Here is a 22,070-nt window from a genome sequence, read left to right on the forward strand (position 1 = left end):
CCGAAAGCCTATTTATAACCCGAGACTTCTTCATAAATGATTTGTCATTGATTATGTGATGTATTATGTGTTATATGTGACTTGTTGATTGACTATCGGTCTATACATTCGGTGTTTACTTGATTATTGCATAACTTTCAATCCGTTAATCGGATTTGGGTAAAACGAAGGGTAGATAGAAGTATATGTTGAATAGAATCCTATGAGTTGATGATTGATAGATGCTTATAATATGTGAGCAGAAGAGGCAAGACGTAGGAAAGGGAAACAGATAGTTAAGGAGTAAGACGTTTGTGATTGGAAGCGAGTGTTGGGTAGTAAGCTAACACCAGGCAAGTGTTCTGAACTTTCTCGAGATATTGTAGTACTTGATAGTCTTGTTGATATTGCAAGTGCTTTGAAGCATTGAAACCTAACCCTGATTCCAGTTATTGTTCTTGAGCCATAAACCTTATTCTTTCTAGACCATTGATTGTTGTGTACCCAAACACGAATCTCAAGCATACGATACTACTCCACAAATACATGTAAACAAAATCCCAAACACTGAACTGAATTACTTGTATATTCAACCATTGTATCCTATGCTTTAAAAGCCTAAATCTTTGGAAACCCTGAAATGTTGATTCCTTTGTTATCCAATTCTTTCATTACCCAGCATCCAAGCTTTGAAATTACCTTGTTGATCCATACAAGTATTGAAATCCTTTCATTGTTAAGTACTCACTGTTGTTAATGATTCTGGTTATTGTTTATTATTGTTCATTTTGTTATTATATTAGAATTGGATTATTTTTATAAAATTGTGGACCAGATTCGTGGTCAGACCATATAATGGTCAAGTTAGGCCAATGTGTGCCTTGGATCCAGTAGTTAGAGCAATGCTGTGTGCTTTGCTCGGGGTTAGTGCGTGACTGATCAGCAGCCTAACCTTGGTTTTTAAAGTAAAAGTATAATATCCAATTCTAAATCATAATCCATTGTTCACTTGATATCATAACCATATTCACTTGATGATCATTATTCTCAGTTTTGTCATTGTGACTTGCTGAGCTAGTTAGCTCATTTGTGCGATGTTGTTTATACTCTTTCCAGTTAAAAAGGAACCAGTTGGTAGCAAGGATCCCCAGTCCAGTGCGAGAGCTAGGGATTAAGGCTGTTAAAGCTGAGCTAGTAGGCTTCTTTTGGAATAATGTAAATTTGTAAAAGTTTGTAATATGTTGAATATTTAATTTGAGTTTGGAATAGTTGGGATTTGAACGGTTTGTAATATATTAGTGTGTTTGGCTTGTGTGCATACTTTAACCTGTTGCGATCCGTGGTAGTTGGTAAGTAGGGTCACTGTATATATATTATTATTATCTTTATGATTGTTATAAGCAGGTTGTAATCAGTGCGTGTGTGGACCCCAAACTTCTGACCCGGGTTTGGAGGGCGCCACAGGTTTGGTATCAGAGCTACAGGTTATAAGTCACTGACACAAGCCTAAGTTGATGGAAATGGGTAGAGGGTTAGGATTAGAAGTAAGGAATAGAAAGATAGAACGTCGAGAGGTTGAGTGCTTCGGTATATCAGGTATTAGTGTAATTCGCGTCGTGGTTCGAGATTCTTATATTACGATATGATTTCAGATAGCAGCGATGGCCGACTCTTTTATCCCCGTATCAGCTGATCACTCAGAGCCTTCAGTTGGAGTGCCATCTTCGGATCCACGTCCTGTTGTTCCACCAGTATTGGCTATATTACCTCCACCTGTGTTGCAGTCCGTACCATTGCAGGCTATTCCACCTCCAGGCATGAGGCCACCTGTCAGGGGACCCCCACCTGCTGATTCAGGTTTTACCGGTCATTCAGTCACATGAGTACCTTTCTAGTTCTCCTCCTATCCTGTCCCATATCATCAGTTTGAGGCTTGCCTTATGGAGCAGCGATTCCTTCAGGGTCAGATTCAGGAATTACTACATATTATGCGTACCAGAGAGGTGGGGAGTGGTGAGAGGCGACTTAGAGAGAGGCTCCAGGTATTTCGTAGAGCAGCTACTGTGAGGATTGCTGAGGCTACACATGAGGACATCACCCCTGATTTCCTAGTGGAGTGGGCTAAGTGGGTTCTAGAGGAGCTTGAGGAGATAGGAGGTCCAGATTTGCCATGAGCCAGAGATTCAAAGATGGAGATGCTGAGCAGTGTTGAGCCGGAGATTCATGGCCTTTTTATCTTTCCTGATTTGTTCAATGTCAGGATCAGACCATTCATGCCTAGGTTTTGGAACTGATGGTTCATTTCTTGTAGCAGCTCTCATAGGGACATAAGGACCTCTTTCAATACAGTCCACATAAGCTTCATCTTGTGAAAGAAGATGTAGGTGCATCTTCACCTTCCAGTGGTGATAGTTGTCTTTGTCCAGAAATGGAATTTTCACTCCAACATCCTTTTTGTTCATCTTGTTGATTGTTGTGATCTTTACACTCTTTGTACTTCAAGAGCTCGCTCTAATACCAATTATTATTCCCAAACAATACAACAAGAATTACAGAAGGGGGTTTGAATGTAATTCTGGCTCCTTTTTTTGAAATTTAAGAATGTTCTAAATTAATATGTATAACAGTGTTTGATTTGCAGTAATGCGGAATAGAAGAATAATAGAAATCAAAACACTAATTAATAAAACACAAGTTTAAAACTTTCTAGTGGATTTGAATGTATCCACCAGAGATATATATATTAAATTGAGAACTCTGTGATGCTTTGAATAGCACACAACTTCTTACAAGTGAATAATTAAACTTACAGAGAAATTCTTAGGAGAAACAACCTAATCTATTTCTCTTGAAAATAAGCTTTCTTTTTGTTACTTAGTTCTACTTGCTACTCTTGGTTTATATATCACCAAGTTACATGATAATCAGACAAGACAATAAAACTAAATGAATCTAGTCTAATATCATGTTGCCACATTACTATATCCTGCATCTTTGACTGTCTTCATATTTGCATGGAAATGGTAATGCTTTTTTGTACTATAACACCTGCAATTAGGCTGCCACATTCCATTTGCAAATACCCGATGCATGTGATTGTGTTGTCACTATCAACTGCTATTTTGAATTAGATCATCCGTCGGGACTTTGTTGAACATCCGTCTGGAACCTTTATTGATCATCCATCGGGAGCCTTTGTAGACCATCCGTCGGGAGCCTTTTTTATCACTTGACTCCATTTCATTTATACATAATTACAAGACATCTTATATTTACAATTAGTCACCCTATTATGTATATCAAACTAGTAGTCAACATGACTTAGAGAGTCCTACATAATCTACTTAATTAATACATTGTTGTTTGCAGAAATGTGTTGCAATACTTATTGTTACATAAGCTACACTCTCGATGGATGTTCAGTTATCATCCGTTGAGAGCTACAAATACACTAAGTTAAATCTACTATGGTGTTTTTTTTATCTTATCATCAAGTTCACAACACATTCCTAACAAGAGTCTCTGCAACTTTTCGAGGAAGGATATAGTGAATGCTGGAAAAGGATTGGTACTCGCGGCTTGGATGTCAGTCTGGACAAATGGGAGGATTACCTGAAGGAGGAGCAGGGGCGGATTCGTGAGGCTGTGGGTGCTCCTCCTGTGACCCCCAGTCCTGATGTTGTTGGTTCTTAACTTTATTACTTTTATTTGCTTACCTGGATATGTCCATAGGATTTTTATGTAACTTTTGGATTTTGGTTTCATACTCTGTTTATTTTTGAATGTTGATTTTACATTTAGATAATTTGATCTTGTTGCATTGCTTTGCTCTTACAATTTTTGTTGTGTCGGCGTTTTGTTGTTTGATATTATAAGTCTTTGTATTATGCTGATCTCTTTCAGAGGTAGTCCTTGAAATCTTTGCGAATTTCTTGTAAGTAGGTTTTAACTTCATCAGGAAAAAAAATTACAACTTAACTTTACAGTTCTGCAACGTTTTGGCAATGCGGGTTGTTGTGTTTCCCTTGGACTCTTTTTTTTTACAAATTTCCTTTGTGAAAAAACCATAATTTTTTTTATCTGCCTGCTGCATTAATGGTTCTTGCTTTGTCGTTTTACTTTTAATCTTCATTGTTTTCGAAAGCTTATAGTTTTTATATTGGAGCTTTTTCGATTTTGATGAAAAGAAATTTGATTGCTTTTGAAAATGGGAACTTTCAATGTTTGAATAGATACGAGGCCTCGGGATCTCACAGTATTACGAATCCTCGTGGTGATTTTTCTTAGAGATCATAACTTATCATAACTTAGAGTTTCTTTCTCTTTTCCTTTTTTATTTTTGTCGGGAGCTTGGAGTTGATTTACTGATAAAATTTCTTGAGGTGCACTGCATTCCACGTGCTTGGTACTGGCGAGCCGTCGAGGTGGGCGAGGACGAAGGTGCATGTTCTGATAATTTTTGTTATCTTGTAAGGCCCTTCCCATGGGGCTGAAAGCTTACTAACGTTATTTAGCTTTGAGATGGCAGCTTTACTTAATACGAGGTCATTGACTTCAAATTTTCTTGGCTTTATCTTGGAGTTGAAGTATTTTGTTGTCCTTTCCTGGTACTTATCCAATCTGAGATGAGTTGAGTCTCTGACTTCTTCCACAAGGTCGCAATTTAAGCGTAAACCCTCTGAAGATTTCTCAGCATCAAAGTGCTGAAGTCGCGTGGAGTCTAAGTTTACCTCGATAGGGAGGACTGCCTCTGTACCATATACCATCTTGAAGGGAGTTTGACCCGTTGAAGTCATTGGTGTAGTTCGATAACTCCAAAAGACTTTGGGGAGTTCATCAACCCATAGCCTATCACCCTCCGTAAGTCTCTTTTTTATTCCTTGGAGAATTACTTTGTTGGTTATTTCCACTTGGCCGTTGCCTTGAGGGTATGCCACTGAAGCTTTAAAATGTTGAATCTTCAGTTGCTCGAAAGTTCTTTCAATGTCACCTCCCACGAACTGGGTGCCATTATTTTTTACCATTATTCGTGGCACTCCGAAGCGATACACTATGTTTTCCATGAAAAAGTTGATAACGTCTATCTCTTTGATACGAGCCAACGCTTTGGCTTCCACCCATTTAGTATGATAGTCGATGTCTACAATGATGAACTTTTTATGTCCTAAGCTTTTTGGTAATTGGCCCACGAAGTCCATTCCCCACATATAGAAGGGACATGGCGAAGTTAACGAGGTGAGCTTGGTAGGAGGTCTATGAGCTATTGTTCCATAAAGCTGGCATGGTCCGCATTTCTTGGTGAAGCTTTCACAATCCTTTCGCATGGATGGCCAATAAAATCCGTATCTCATGATTTTGAGGGCAAGATTCTTGCCTGCTAAATGCTCTCCATAGATGCCTGTGTGGACTTTGTTAGGTCACACAACACTGTAAAAGGGGGTTGAATACAGTGTTTACACAATCAAATCGATTTAACACAATTATGTAACAACGATCAAGTATATTGAATAAACTCTGTTACAATAAGAACTGTTGTTCTCTCTCAGTGATGAACAAATATCACTAAGAGCTGCTAGGTTATAATGTATAATCTTCTCGATAATGAGAACACATATAGTGTAAACCCTAAGCTGTGTTTATATAATACACAGTTACAAGATATATTCTAATTGATATGGAATACAATTATGTCTCCTAAAAGATATCAATCAAATATCTTCTACAAGTCTTCTAGTCTTCTAACTCTTTTCATGCATATCTTTTATTGTTTTAGTCTCGATCTTCTCCTGTAAATCAGCTTCCTTCCTTAACTGAAAGTCTTCCCGTACTTAAGTTCTGATATTAAGCTCTTACTTCTAGTAAGTCCTGATTTTAGTAAGTCCTGATATGTCCTGTTTGTTAAGATCTGAAAACTAAACTTGAATCATATTAGATATGACATCTCAAATATATCTAACAATCTCCCCCAACTTGTAAATTATGTAAAATATACAAGTTAATAGATTTGATGATGTTAAAAACATTTAAGTACAAATGCAAATAAGAGTTTAACTAGATAACTAACTATAACTTACAGTCCTTGTAGCTTTTACCAATCTCACTAAGTAAATCTGAATCCAAAATGATTCTTGAAAAATCTTGATATCATCTTTTCTTCTTTACTCCTCAGGACTTGAGATATTGTAGTCTTAACTTGCTTCATCTCTTCATTCTGACTCACAATCTGATAGATTGCAGTCCTTAAAACAGAGATATGGTTTCTTTCTAAACCATTATTCAGCCTTATTACCCTTGGATTAGAAGAATTTTCATTATAGCAGAGACATTTCTCATTCAGTATCACTTCAAGCTTAGCAGAATCCTTCTTCATTGGAGTTTCACTTCCATCATCTTCAATAATACTAGGAATGAATTATGTAACTCTTGAACCAGAAATTCTAGCTTTGTCTCTTATGGTCTTCAATATAAAGTTTGACCATCTCCTGGTAATATCAGACTTTACCACTAAAAGGTAATAAAAGAATTGAAGTTCTTTCAATGATTTGTTCAGCACATCTGATTCTGACATCTGATATGTTCTTCCATCTTCAAGAAAGAGAATCAGATTTTCCTTAACATTATGCTTGTCATAAACATCCAGTACCACTTGAACAGAGATAACCTTATCAAGATGTTTCCATGTAACATCTTCAAGTGGTTTATCAGTCAAAAGAAATGGATCTCTAGTAGCAACTTCAACTCCTGTTTTAATTTTAGCTTCATCAGAACCTAGTCCAGCTCTGTCTGTTGCTTCTCTAGCTTTCAATCCAACAGTCATGAAATCAGATAACAATTGGCTTTTCTTTGGATATGATGGTTTGACATTTTTCCACAGAAGTTTCTTTTTATCAGCTACTTCCATCTTGTCTAAATCAACTTGAGCACTGTCAGAGGTTGATGTCTTGATGACTTTATCAAATTGCTGATGCTTCTTCTGTAGCTTGTTGTTCCCCACTCTGAACAACTTGAGCTTTGTCAGAGGTTATCTTGAATTCTTCAGAAATCTTCTTTCTTTTCAGAGTTTGAACATCTTCATCTTCAGCAAGAGTGTCACCAGTAACTTGAACCATTTTGCACACAGGTTTTATCATAATTTGAGGAATTTTCATCTCTTGTGGCTTGTTTGGTTCATCAACTTTTCCCTTTCCTTTATCTTTGGGATCAATCTCAGTCTGTGATTTTATTTTGGGCTTTGATGCCTCAGTATTTGTTTTCTCCTTGATCACAATGCCTTTTTCCTTAGGCCTTGGAGGTTTCTTTACAACAGAAGCTTTTGAATTTAGATTTTTCTTTTCAGCTTTAAATCTAGCTTCTTCCTCCTTGAGATTTTCTATATCCATTCCAGGATTATATTTCAAAAACAATCTTTTAGTAATCCCCTCATCAAGTGTCTAAATTTTAGGATCTTTGTAGTAGACAGTAGTCTGCTTTCCCTTTAACTTCAGAGTTTGCAAGAACTTCTGAGAATCTTGACTTCCATCTTGTATCAGAACATCAGGCTTTGTCATCAGGCTTTGATCATCAGAACTTGATATCAGATTTTGAGTTTCAGTACTTGCTATCAGATTTTGAGTTTGAGCAGCTTCAGAACTTGTCTTCTTTTGAATAGAAGATTTGCTTGCATCAGTAATTAGTTTCCTTGAAGAAACCTTGCTGCTCCGCCCTTTACTTTAAACTTAACCTCTACCCTTGCTAAGGTTTCCCTGATCATCAGCTTCATCATGGTTTCCCTGGTCATTAGCTTCATCATCTTTCTTCTTCAGTATTTGATCATTAGAGCATTTGGACTTAACTATCTTCTCCCCCTTTTTGGCATCATCTGATAGTAGGAGTGAGAGAAGAAGTTCCACTGAAGATTGAATGTCATTCAATTGAGCCTGTTGAGAAGCTTGATTAGCCAGGACCTCAGAAATTTGGGCATGTTGCTTCTCTTGAGCTTTCTCAATTGCTTCTATTTTCTCAAGTGTAGCTCAGAATATATCGATTCAAATTTAACATTTGTTTGTCAAATCATCACAAATTATTAGTAACCATAATTTTAATCAAAACATTCATCAAAAAATACCGTTCAAGTAGATGAAGTAAAGATTAACAGGCTTCAAAGAATATTAGTGGTTGAGAGAAAATAAGAGAGATAAGAGAATGAGAGATGTAGGTAAAAGATTGTAAAATCTTTTTAACTTTCTTATTTATACAACCCACGTGAAATATGGCAGACAGTTTACACTTGGAAATATGTGAACAGTCAATAGTTAAAGCAGGATTTAGTGGTCACGGGAAATAAGTAATAATTACTGTGCACATGCAGTTGTTTAAGACAAACACGTTTACCACTAACCCAAATGATTATGACTGTTTTTATCTCACCTAATTATATTCTGATTAAAAATGACCGTTACAGAATTTACCACAAATAAGTCAAGTAAAAATTAATGCCACATAAGCATCAGAGTTTCCATCAGGATTTAATATCAGAATTTGAATATTATCAGATTTTAACGGTCATCAGAACATGACTCCTGTACTCCAAAAGTGAATGTCTATTTCTGTGATTTTCCACACAAATAATGACTTGTTTTCTTCAGAGTTTAATCATCACAACTTCCATCAGAAATTGTCCTCAGAATTTATGCAAATGACACTTAACTGTTTGTCAAAAATAACTTAATCCAACAGTAATTTTCATCATTCATACGGAGTAAAAGTGTGTGCATTTAGCAAAATATCATATAAAGATTAAAGTCTGATAAACTTCAGTATATCTTAGAAATAAGGCATAACTAAGAAAAGTGCTTAAAATCTGTCATAAATAATGAAGTCTACTATAGAATAAACTTATGCAAGAATCCACCTCAACCGTTTGTGCTCATTTTATGAATCTTTTAGAATTTTTTTTCACAGTGGCTTCTCAGTGTAAATGAGTCACAACTGCTATCAGAATTTATGGGGTGATGGCCAAAAATACCTCTTTTTTTAGAAGTTGTAACAAGAATACCACTTTTTGGAGTATATGGCCAAAAATACCCTTTTAATACGCATTTTAGAAATGGGTAAATCTATTACGCATCTGAAAAATGGGTTTACATAAAAAATTTAAAAAAAAAACAGAACATGTGATACACATGTCACAAATGCGTATCACCAGAATCAAATGGGTGATACGCATTTTGTGAATGCGTGTCTCTTTTTTATTTATTTTTTATTTTTTTTCAACTTTTTTTAATACGAATTACTCATTTTTTAAATGCGTATTAGCAATACCCAACTGAAAAATGCGTATTAGACGGGTATTTTTGGCCAAAATTTTAAAAAGAGGTATTTTTGTCACAAACTCTAAACAAAGAGGTATTTTTGTCATCAGAGAATTATCAGAGTATTTCTCCAGTAATCAGAGAATGTGAAAAGTCACCAAGAAAAATTTATTTACTTTTCTAATGCATATTACTTAATACCAGCAATGCACTTGGGTCTTCCCTTCCACATATTTATTCTAGATCTCAAAGGAGTACCAGACTTTAATTTTCTTTTCTTTTCTTTTCTTTAGATAAATAAGGCTTATCAAGCATGTAGTTCATCCTTAAGATTTACTGACATCAGAATTTGACTGATGAGAAGCAAGAATCTAGTTTGTGACTTAGTAATAAGATACACAAAGTAAATTTGACTAAGCTCTAAATCAGAATTTGCTTGTGTTAATGAGTTTCCAAATAAACAACTAATTTAAACATGGGATTTCTAGTATGTTAAAGACCACTAGGTCAGCATCTAGCACATGTATCCTCATTGTATTGAATAATCACAGAACATTCAAAACACTATCAGAGTATATAGAATCACATCAGATAATAATCAGCATTTAATGTATTACACTTTAAGCACAGATTATATGAAGATAAGACAATCTGTAAACACTGATCATAAAATCTGATGCATGAGAACAAAAACTAAGCAGATTTAGAAAAAGAACCTGAAACCATTCCAAGTTCATTTACCAGTCTTGTAAAAGTAGCTTCACACAGTGGTTTTGTGAAGATATCTGCTAGTTGTTGATCTGTTGGAACAAAATGCAATTTCATTGTACCTTCCATCACATGTTCCCTTATGAAATTGTACCTAATGCTGATGTGCTTTGTCATTGAGTGTTAAACTGGATTACCTGTCATAGCAATAGCACTTTGATTATCACAGTAAATAGGTATTTTAGAAAATTCTAACCCATAATCCAGTAACTGATTCTTCATCCAAAGAATCTGTGCAAAACAGCTTCCTGCAGCAATATATTATGCTTCTACAGTTGATGTGGAAATTGATTTCTGTTTCGTGCTAAACCATGAAACCAATCTGCCTCCAAGAAATTGGCAGCTTCCACTAATGCTTTTCATGTCTATTTTGCATCCTGCAAAATCTGCATCTGAGTAACCTATTAGCTTAAAGTCTGATTCTCTAGGATACTACAATCCTAGATCAGCTGTACCCTTAAGGTACTTGAAAATTCTTTTCACAGCTATTAGATGAGGTTCTTTTGGATCAACCTGAAATCTTGCACAAAGACAGGTAACATATATGATATCTGGTCTACTTGTAGTTAAATAGAGTAATGAGCCAATCATACCTCTGTAGTTAGTAATATCTACTGATGAACCAGTATCTTTATCTAACTTGGTTGTAGTGGCCATGAGAGTGGATGCAGTTGAACAGTCTTGCATTCCAAATTTCTTCAGTAAATTTCTGGTGTACTTGGATTGATTTATGAAAGTACCTTATTCAGTTTGCTTGACTTGAAGTCCCATAAAATAGTTAAGTTCTCCCATTATACTCATTTGATATCTTGACTGCATTAGCTTTGCAAACCTTTCACAGAGTTTGGCATTTGTAGAACCAAATATGATATCATCAACATATATATGTACCAAAAGTAAGTCTTTTCCATGGTTAAGGTAGAACAGTGTTTTGTCAATTGTGCCTCTGTTAAATCCATTTTCCAGAAGAAATTGAGCTATAGTCTCATACCATACTCTTGGAGCTTGCTTAAGGCCATAAAGTGCTTTGTCAAGCCTGTAGACATGATTTGGTAATTTGGGATCTATAAAGCCTGGAGGTTGTTCAACATATACCTCTTCTTCCAATTCTCCATTGAGAAAAGCACTTTTCACATCCATTTGAAAGACTTTAAACTTTTTATGAGCAGCATAAGCCAAGAAGATCCTTATGGCTTCTAATCTAGGCAACTGGTGCAAATGTTTCATCATAATCAATACCCTCCTGTTAAGAGTAGCCTTTAGCAACCATCCTTGCTTTATTCCTTGTAATTATGCCATCACTGTCAGTTTTATTTCTGAACACCCATTTTGTGCCAACAATTGATCTATTCTTTGGTCTTGGCACTAGGGTCCAGACTTTATTTCTTTCAAATTCATTTAACTCTTCCTGCATTGCTTGCACCCAATCAACATCTTGAAGAGCTTCATCCACTTTTTTGGTTCATCCTGGGATAGAAAGGAATGATAGAGACATACATTTGATGTTGCAGTTCTAGTTCTGACACCTGCTTCAGGATCTCCAATTATTAAGTCAGGTGTATGTGCTTTAGTCCACTTCCTTGCAGATGGAAGTTGATTTCTAGAACTGGATCCTCCTCCATGATCCATGCTGTCTCCATCAGCATTTTATGATGCTCCCCCTGTAGTTATGCTCTCTGAAACTTCAGAATTTGAGTTGGATCCATCAGGATTTGAAGAATCAGAGTTACCAGAATTATCAGAATTTGGCTCATCAGAACTTGATGAATCAGAACTTGAAGAGCCAGTGACAGGTTCTGATGCATCTTGTGAGTCTTGAGTTGTGGTAGGATCTTCAGCTTGCTCCCCCTGGATAGGTGCATTTTCCCTTGGAGTAGTTACCACAGTTTCAATGACATCAGAACTTAACCAGTCAGAACTTACAAGATCAGAGTTTAAGTCATCAAAATTTACAGAATCATAATTTAAATCTTTATTTTCAAATCTCAGCTGATCATGATCATTGAAATGTTCAAGTCCAATAATCTTCTTATCATCAAAAGACACATTGATAGATTCCATGACAACCTTGTTCTTAAATTGAAGACTATAAAGGCTTTTGTGGAAAGTGGATATCCAACAAAAATTCCTTCATTAGCTTTTAGATCAAATTTTGACAGTTGTTCAGGATGAGTCTTAAGAACAAAACACTTACATCCAAATACATGAAAGTATTTCAGATTTGGCTTTTTTTTCTTCACCATCTCATATGGTGTTTTTCCATGCTTGTTGATCAGTGTAGCATTCTGTGTGAAATAAGAAGTCTGCACAGCTTCAGCCCAAAAGTATGTTGGTAGCTTTGCTTCATCAAGCATAGTTCGTGCAGCTTCAATGAGAGTCTGGTTCTTTCTTTCTACAACTCCATTTTGTTGTGGAGTTCCAGGTGCAGAAAATTCTTGTTTGATTCCATGCTCTTTGCAGAACTCTTCCATTATTGAATTTTTGAACTCAGTGCCATTATCACTCCTTATGATTTTAATAGAATCTTTAACCAATTTATCCAGCTGCTTGACATGATCAGTTAGAGTAGATGCAGTTTCAGTCTTCTTGTGCAAGAAATACACCCAAGTGTATCTTGTGAACTCATCCACTATAACCATAACATATTTCTTCTTTGCAATAGACATGACATTGACTGGATTAAATAGATCAACATACAATAAGTGATAAGGCTCAAGAATTGAGGATTCAGTTTTCCTCTTGAATGAAGATTTTCTTTGTTTTGCCTTCTGACATGAAACACAAAGGCCATCAGGAGCAAATACTGAATTTGGCAGTCATCTCACAAGATCTTTCTTTACAAGCTTATTTATATTGTTGAAATTTAAATGACAGATTTTCTTATGCCAATTCCAACTTTCTTCAATTGATGTTCTACTCAACAAATAGATTGTAGAACCATCAGAACTTGTTGAAAATCTGGCTTCATAAATGTTACCATGTCTGTAACCTTTTAGAACCACTTTGCTTGTAGAATTACTTACAACTTCACACTGTTCTTCAAAGAAATCCATATGATAACCTCTGTCACAGATTTGACTCACACTTAGCAGATTGTATTTAAGTCCTGAGACAAGAGCTACTGTTCCAATGATGACATTCCCAAGGTTGATATTGTCATATCCCAGAGTTTTTCCCATGTTGCCATCTCCATAAGAAACTCCTGGGCCAGCCTTCTCCACAAAGTCTGATAGCAGGGCTTTATTTCCAGTCATATGTCCTGAACATCCACTGTCAAGAACTAGGATGTTTTTCCTGTTGCCCTACAATCACAAAGACCAATATTGGTTAATTTTAAGACCCTGACTTGCTTGGATCCTTAGGAATTTTTAAGTTTGTTAGGATTTATAGTGGATTTAATTTCAGAGTTTATTCTAACATTCTGTTTATCAGAGTTTATATCAGACTTTGCATCAGACTTTACACTAGAAGGAACAATACTAACTTTCTTTAAAGAAGGTTTTATTTGATAATAATCACAGTACAAACTATGAGATTCCTTACAAGTATAAATGGAATACCATAAACTACCACGATGAAAACAAGGATTTTGTGGTTTAAACCTAACAGACTGATTCTTAACTCCTGAATTAGGAGGTAAAGAGTTTATATCCTTACTCTTCCTGCAAAAAGAAGCAAGATGGTTAGAGTTTCCACAGTTATAATATTTCTTTCTAGGAGCATTAGGAATAGGCATATAGTTATTGATTTTATTCACACCTTCCTTTCCATTCCTATTTTTCTTAGCTTCTTTTACCTTGTTCACATTTCTAATCTTTTTCAGCTTATGCTTAAGCTGCTTCTTCGTCATTAAGCCTATTTTAACTTCAGCTGATTTATCTTGTTTTAATTTGTCAGAAGTAGACTTTTCTTTAACTTCTGTCTTATAATCTATCATCTTTTCAGAATCAGACTTTTCAGATTTTGCTACAAACTTAACAGGATTTATCTTGGGCTTAACAGTCTGTTTAACAACAATTGGCTCAATTTGCAGAGTTCCTTTTTCAATTTTATCATCTCCATAACCTAAGCCACTTTCCAGTTTCCACTACTTAGAATATCCTGAGTTGTTTTGCCAGAATTAGTCCAAGTTCTGATAATTTCTCTTTCCTTTTCTAACTCAGTTTTTAAGGATTCATTCAATTTTAGCACTTCATCTCTAACATAAAAAGCATCATCTCTTTTTTTCTGAGTTTGATGGAACATAACTAACTCTTTTTCTAAATAGTCATTTCTCTTTCTAAAAGAAAGGTTTTTATATGTTAATCTTTCACATGTTAAAGTCTGATCTTTATAACTTATGAACATGGTTTTAAGATATATTCTCAAATCAGTAATATCATCAGTATGAAAGACATAAGTTGTTTGAGGTACCTTCAATTCAGCAGTCTCAGGGCTTCTATCAGCATTTGTGTAATAACCCCCAAAAATTTTCAACTTTTTGTAACCCTTGTGAATAGTGTTTTAGCTGAACGAGAAAACTTTTTATGCCACACTATGTAGGGGTTCTGTCATTGATCTTCTGGGATATTATTAGTACTCTATGTGGTATATAAGTGTATGTAAAGATCGTCAGAATCCAATTCCGAACACTTGGATTTTTCCCGGAAATCCACTAGATACGGAGAGAATTGAGTATAAGGTAACAGGATAAAAAGGATTTAAATTAAAGGATTATAATAGAGGATAATAAAAAGGAATATAATGTATTGAGAAAGGTTAAGGGAACCTAAGTAATAAGATCCCGGGTATGATCCTTCAAACGATAAACGAAAATGAAAGTTAAGCGAACCGTATAACAGATCAGCGGTCATTAGGCAAACAATTAGGAAGTTAAGCAAAGGGATTAGAGGGAGTGATGTCACCCAACCAATGAGAAGAGGACAAGGAGGGAAAGATGACATCACAACATGACATAGGCATGACATGGGAAGGAAGGAGGTGTGGTTGAATGAGAACCACACAAATTCAAGGGCAACAAGGTAATTAACTAAATCAAACACAAAAACAAATCAACCAAGCCAAGCAAATTCATTCTTCATCAAAATCAAAAAGAAACCAAGGCCTTGTTCATCTTTGCTCTCGGCTTTTTACTATTCCAAAGGCAAGAAATTTCAAAAATTCAAGATCCAAGCTTCCTAAATTGGTGAGTTAATTCCCTAATCATCTTCATGCTTAGTTAGGGCTATATCATGAGTTTAAGCCATCAATTCCTTCTCAATCTTCTTCATTTAATCAAAGAATAAGACTATGAATAGTGTTTTCAAGTTTTTAACTTGAAATTTTTCTTGTTTTCCTTGAAGATCCAAGCATTCCTAAGACTTCTCAAAGCTTCTTAAAGCTTCCTAGCTCCTCCCACCACTTCAAGGAAGGTATATCATCTCCAAACCCTATATTCCTATGTATTATAAGATGATTTTGATTATTAGGGTGATATTGTAGCTTGATGGTTGTGATTTAGAGTTTGGGATTGAAATGGTATTGAATCGGATTGGTAAATCTTGTTGTTTTGGTTAAAAGAATGTAGTATAGTTAAATTCAAGCTTAGGCATAAGTATGAATGTTAAAATTGAATTGGTTGGGGTTGTTATGATGTGATAAGGATGGATGTTGGTTGTATGTTAGATTTGAGGTTGAATTGGGTTGGTTTTGAATGGTTTTAAATTGGGAAATCGCGTAAACATAGCCGTCGTAACGTCCGATTTACTTTAGACTGTTTTTGTGCATAACATTAGGACCCGAGAACCCCTTCTAGATTATGACCATTGCCATGTTTAGATAGCTCATGTTACGAGCTTCGTTTTGATATGTAGTTCGTTCGATTCCGATGCACGGTTTAGGAGAAACGACCGTTTCAAGTAACGGCGTTTCGCGAACGAAACTTTTCCCCTCGCTTTACTTTGAAACATAGGTTAAAGACCAAAAATGGTTAATTAATGCATGAAACATTTATGTTAAGTGTGTTAGGCAGTTGGTAAGACACTCGCGAAGGAATCGCCTTAAAACTCGTAAAGGTTAAATTATTAAAAATGGTGGAGCCGAGGGTACCCGAGTGACTTAAGCGAATCAGTGAGCGCAAAACAAGCGTTAGAGTCTAAGTTAGTTAAAGTATAGATTTACAAGTGACTTTGGTTTAATTCCAACTTACTTGTGGTTTATAGGTTACCAGACTCGTCCCGAGCCTTTTATCACCCCAAGTCGCTCAGGCAAGTTTTCTACCCGTTATACTGTTGTTGTGATGTATATATGTATATGTATTATCTTGTGATAGATGCATGATGTTTATATTAGCAAATGTTGCAATATATTGAAGCATGCTGCTATGGTATATATATGCATGCCTGTTTCATATTCTTTCCATATATAATTGTTGATTCAGTTGATAATACCTATGCTAGAGGATAGCGGTAATTTGCATATACCCTTAGTATAGGGACCCAAAGGTGAAAACATTTTCTAAAACCGGGAGTCGAGGATCCCGAGTAGATTTTGTATATATGTATATATATATATATTTATATATATATATGGTCATAGTTTTCAAAACTATTAATCGAATAAGGGTTATTCGATAACTTTATATTAATTATTGAATATTATTTCGAATATTATTCGAGGGCTTATGACTCCCTTATATTATTATTGAATATTACTTGGATATTCATTCGAGGATGTATGACTCCTTTATTTTATGAATATTATTTATAATATTCATTCGAGGTATTATGACTCCGCTTATTAATTAATAATATTCTTTCATTTATTAAAGAATAATGTTTCGATAATCAAACTTATTTTCGATTATTTAAATAAAGATAGTACTTTTGTATAAGTATATCTTTGATTATTAAATTTTCATTCAAGTAAGAGTTTTAAAACCTCTACTTCAATTATTTTGATAAAGATTATTCTTTATGGGAATATTAATTAAATAATAATATTCAGTTATTTCTTTTATATTGAGACTGATTTACTTCATTAAATCAGCATCATTCCAAACACTCTTTAAAGGGTTTTCAAGTCTTTAAAATGATTTTCAAAAGTTAGAGCGGATCCCAAAACTATTTTTATATTTAAGATCTTCCTTTTAAAAAGGGGATTTAAATACTCGCTCAAAACCTGGGGGATTCGGCTCGGTGGTGTGTTTTATATTCGCAACAAGGTTGCTGTCTTGATAAAAGAGTTTTTGATTACTTACCCAATATTCGGGAAGTAAAATTCTTGGAACAAGTCAATCCATTAACAGGCATCGCCTGGGAAATATCGGTGAGTTTTCCTTTCCAACTAGATACGACTTCTTGGTGGAGCCGTATCAACAAGTTCTACTTGGGGAAAGGGGGAACGAGCTTTACGTTTCAGAGTCATGGATTTCATCTGAACTAGGAGTGGCGTAAGTGGTCGAGTGGCGCCGGCCCAGCCTTATTATATTGGCCCAAATGGCCTGGAAGTTCCGCTAAGGCGGTCCATTCCTTAGGAGTTCAGTGTTCGGTTGACAAGTAAATCCGACAGGTTCTCCTCTACATGTAGAAAATGGTGGGGTTGTACTACTACGACTCATCATCGTAAGTGGTCTTCCTGGCGCGGCAAACTCCCGTAATGAGTTCATCATCCATTTGGATAATTCTGTAACACTACCCGTAGCATTTCGATCGAAAGGCTACTAATGGGTGGTTACCGAAGCATTGACAGGGTCAAACATTTTTATTGGTGTATCCATTGAATGAAGTATCTCGTAACTTCATTTCTTTTCAAAATATTTCAAAGATCAAATATTTTCAAGTTTTATTTGTGGTCTCGTCTATGGGATGACCTCGTGAATCTTATTATACTTCGAACAGTAGTAGTTCAAGTAGATTTCTAAAAAAAATGGTATAAGTATAGTGAAGTAATTGGTAACTTCATCTTCTTTTAAAACTTATATCCAGTAAGTAATCACCTTACTCATGATAAAGAATTCTAGTAAGTATCCATTTAGATACTTGTATTATTGTTATCACTATATATTATCTTGCGAGCTGTAAGGCTCACTCTTGCTTTATTTCTTCATCACACAACAACAGTTAGGAAAGATGGCCAGACTCCAGCAGACCCAGCGCAAGCGCGTGGGAAGCGTCCCGCGTCTTCCCATTGATGTTGTAGCTGCTATAGCTGCAGAGGTAGATCTATTGTAGATCAGACCATCTACTTTTGAGAATCAATTATGTATAATTATAACTTGTGGCAGATAATGGCAATTAACTGTAAATTTATCAAGTAATCATTTTGGGTTGTAATAACTTTTAAATTGTGGATTCAAAGACTTGTTCTTATTTCAATTTCATCTCTGAGACTATAACGGGTTGTGGTGTGTGTTAGTGTGGGGTCACAGCATAAGGTTATTATTATTAATTAAGTGAAGTGATATTGTGGAAAGAAAGACCGTGATGACCCGGATCCCCGACCCCGGATCTGGGGGTGTTACAATTTGCCATCAAGGCATAGTTCTCCTCATCTTCTGAATCTGAAGTGTATGTCCAGTTTTTCTTCTTTGTGACAAGTGCCTTGCCTTTGTCACTTTTTCCTTTCTTACAGTCAGGAGATATGTGGCCTTTTTCATCACAATTGTAGCATTTGACATTTGAGTTATCTCATCTATAAGACTTTCCTCCTATGCCTTCAGACTTTCTGAAACCCTTCTTATCAGAATTTCCACCTTTCCTGAAAACTTCTTGCCCTTTCTAAAATTTCTGTAGGCAATCTTTGTGATACCCTTCACCATAAGAGCACACAGTTGCATCATCTCTGCATCATCATCTATTTCAGGCAAACTTTCAGTTTCTGAATCATCATCATCAGAATATGATGACTCTGAATCAGACTTTATGATGAGAGCCTTTCCTTTGCCCTTCTTTGAGATAACAACTTTTGGAGTTTTCTCCTCAGCTTTAAGTACAACTGTCCTTGACTTTCTTCCTTGCCTCTTGCTCCTTTGATCCATCTTAAGTTCATGATTCTTGAGCATACCATAGATTTCATCAAGTGTAGTCTCAGCAAGATCACATTTGTCCCTTATGGTAGTAGACTTTAAATCCCAATTTTTAGGAAGAGCTAACAAGAATTTTAGATTTGAATCTTCATGATCATATTCCTTATTCACCAGTGACAAATCATTCAAGAGTTTTACAAACCTGTCATATAAATCAGTTAATGACTCATCAACTTTTGAGTCAAAGTGCTCATACTCTTGAGTGAGTATAGTCCTCTTGTTCTTCTTGATTGCATCAGTTCCCTGGCACCTTGTTTCCAAAACATCTCATATCTCCTTTGCAGTCTTGCAATGAATTACCCTATTTAACATAACATTATCAATGGCACTATGCAGCAAATGCCTTACCCTTGCATCCTTGGCAATAGATGAGATATCTTCAGCTGTGTACTCAATTTTCTCCTTAGGTATGGTCTTTGCTGGTTGATCAGCAACTACAACAGATAGCTTGGTAGGCTTATGTGGTCCTTCATTAATTCTGTCAAGGTATTCTGGATCTATAGCTTCCAGAAACATAGCCATCTTCACTTTCCATATGGGATACTCAGAAGGTCTCAGTATGGGAACCCTAATAGTCTCATATCGACTATGAGTTTGGGTGTTTTGAGTTTCTTGAGTTTTGGTGGGCTTAGTTGGGGTTTGTGTTTCTTCAGACATGATTGTTATTTGGATCTTTACTTTATGTGTGTTAATAGAATAGCTTTGATACCACTGTTAGGATCTAGCGCTAAACAGTTGTTCCAAAAGCAGCTACTTGTGGCGAAGGCGCAACTATAACCTTTATAGTGTAGCAGCCAGCGCCATGTTTCGATATAAGGAGATGCTGGACACACCAACAATCCCCCAGCATCTGCTAGCACTACCAAGTCCCCGTCTAAGAAATGGCGGTCCCGTCTAAGACCATAACTACACAGGATGCCTTTGGCATAAATCCACAAATATGCGCGACAGTGGGGAATCGAATCTGTGACCTGCTCTGATACCACTTGTTAGGTCACACAACACTGTAGAAGGAGGTTGAATACAATGTTTACACAATCAAATCGATTTAACACAAGTATGTAACAAAGATCAAGTATATTGAATAAACTCTGTTACAATAAGAACTGTTGTTCTCTCTCAGTGATGAACAAATATCACTAAGAGCTGCTAGGTTACAATGTATAATCTTCTCGATAATGATAACATATATAGTGTAAACCCTAAGCTGTGTTTATATACTACACAGTTACAAGATATATTCTAATTGATATGGAATACAATTCTATCTCCTAAAACATATCAATCAGATATCTTCTACAAGTCTTCCAGTCTTCTAACTCTTTCCATGTATATCTTTTATTGTTTTAGTCTCGATCTTCTCCTGTAAATCAGCTTCCTTCCTTAACTGAAGTCTTCCCGTACTTAAGTTCTGATATGACCTTAAGTTCTGATATTAAGTTATGACTTCCAGTAAGTCCTGATTTCAGTAAGTCCTGATATGTCCTGTTTGTTAAGATCTGAAAACTAAACATGAATCATATTAGACATGACATCTCAAATATATCTAACAGAATTCGATCATAGCCATCTCAACTTCATCATTTCCAACACATTTGAGCAATGGTTCTGTTAACGATCTTCTATAGAGTTGTTTATTCTCTATGCAATAATTTCGGGCTTTGAAGGATATTTTCCTTTTCTCATCCTTGCTCATTTCTGGAAAAGTTCCTTGGATGAACTGTATTAGGGGAGTTCTCCAATCTTGACTGGGATTGACACAGTTTATATCCGAGGGAGAATCCGTTATAGACGAGGTAGTTAGATCCATGATGTAGTTTGGAGCCATCGAAGAGCCTGGATTTGGTGTTGTGAGCTTAGAGAGAGAGTCGGCCCATTGGTTCTCCGACCTGTCTATGTAGCTCAGAGTCCACGAGGTTATGGATTCTAGAAGTCCCTTGGTGATGTTTGCATACGCAGTCATCCTATCGTTTAAAATTTTGTACTTCCCCATTATCTGTTTAACCACGAGCTGGAAATCTGAGAAAATTTTTATGATCTTTACCTCTAAACTTCGAGCTAGTCGCAGATCTACGATGATAGCCTCATACTCTGCTTCGTTGTTTGTAACCTTGAAATTAAATTTAACAGCTTGTTGAATTTTGAACCCTTCGGGGCTTGTGAGGATTATTCCAGCTCTTCCCAATATCGTGGTCGAGGATCCATCTATAAACAGAGTCCATGATCCTTCAGCTATTTTCGAGGAGGTGTTCTTGTTGTTTGGCATTGTGAAGCTGCATTCAACCACAAGATCTGATAAGGCTTGAGACCTTGTTGAGGTTATTGGAATGAATTCGATGTTGAATTAACTAAGCTCAATAGTCTAAAATGCCATTCTTCCTGACATGTCGGGTCTGTGGAAGATCTTACGAAGCTGTTGGTCAGTCATAACACTGATCAATCACCCCTGAAAGTAGTGTCGTAGCTTTCGACTAGAGATAATTAAGGCAAAGATGAGCTTCTCGACTTTTGAATAGCGAAGTTCCGTGTCATTCAGCATATGGCTGACGAAGTAGACGGGACGTTACTCAGATGCTTCCTCTTTTATCAGAACCACAGCCATTGTGGTATCTGTTGTAGATAAATAAATTTTAAGAGGTTCACAGGGAGAAGCCTTTGTTAGTATTGGTGGCGAAGTCAAGAAATCATTGATGCCTTTGAGACTTGCCTCGTAGTCATCATTCTACATGAACTTGTTTGATCTGGAAGCTGTTTTGATAGTCTCGAACATTGGTAGGCATTTTTAGAGGACTGGGGGTTAAAACGACACAATGAGGCTATCGATCCTGTGAGACATTGAAGATCTTTCAGAGTTTTTGGAGTCGGTAATTCTTGAATTGCTTTAATTTGTACTGGATCCGCTTCTATGCCTCGACTTGTTAGGAGGTATCCCAAAAACTTTCCTCCTGTTAAGCCAAAGGAACACTTGG

The 22,070-nt window shown here is 36.0% G+C and overlaps 2 protein-coding genes across 2 annotated transcripts; both read right to left on the reverse strand.

Annotated features, from left to right (window-relative positions):
• Positions 1-4,340: 4,340 nt before the first annotated feature.
• Positions 4,341-5,303, reverse strand: LOC141686362 (uncharacterized). The gene has a single exon (XM_074491402.1). It carries the CDS (start codon positions 5,301-5,303, stop codon positions 4,341-4,343), a length of 963 nt encoding a protein of 320 aa, XP_074347503.1.
• A 15,344-nt stretch (positions 5,304-20,647) lies between these two features.
• Positions 20,648-21,367, reverse strand: LOC141686363 (uncharacterized). Its single transcript, XM_074491403.1, has one exon. The coding sequence runs from the start codon at positions 21,365-21,367 to the stop codon at positions 20,648-20,650; it is 720 nt and encodes a 239-aa protein (XP_074347504.1).
• Between the last annotated feature and the right edge of the window lie 703 nt (positions 21,368-22,070).

This window comes from Apium graveolens, chromosome 9 (assembly GCF_009905375.1).
Source record: "Apium graveolens cultivar Ventura chromosome 9, ASM990537v1, whole genome shotgun sequence".
Lineage (NCBI taxonomy): Eukaryota > Viridiplantae > Streptophyta > Magnoliopsida > Apiales > Apiaceae > Apium > Apium graveolens.

Bases quoted from the DNA above. Each gene is read 5' to 3' on its own strand.
- LOC141686363 (XM_074491403.1), bottom strand. From the start codon at position 21,367: ATGCCAAACAACAAGAACACCTCCTCGAAAATAGCTGAAGGATCATGG.
- LOC141686362 (XM_074491402.1), bottom strand. From the start codon at position 5,303: ATGCGAAAGGATTGTGAAAGCTTCACCAAGAAATGCGGACCATGCCAG.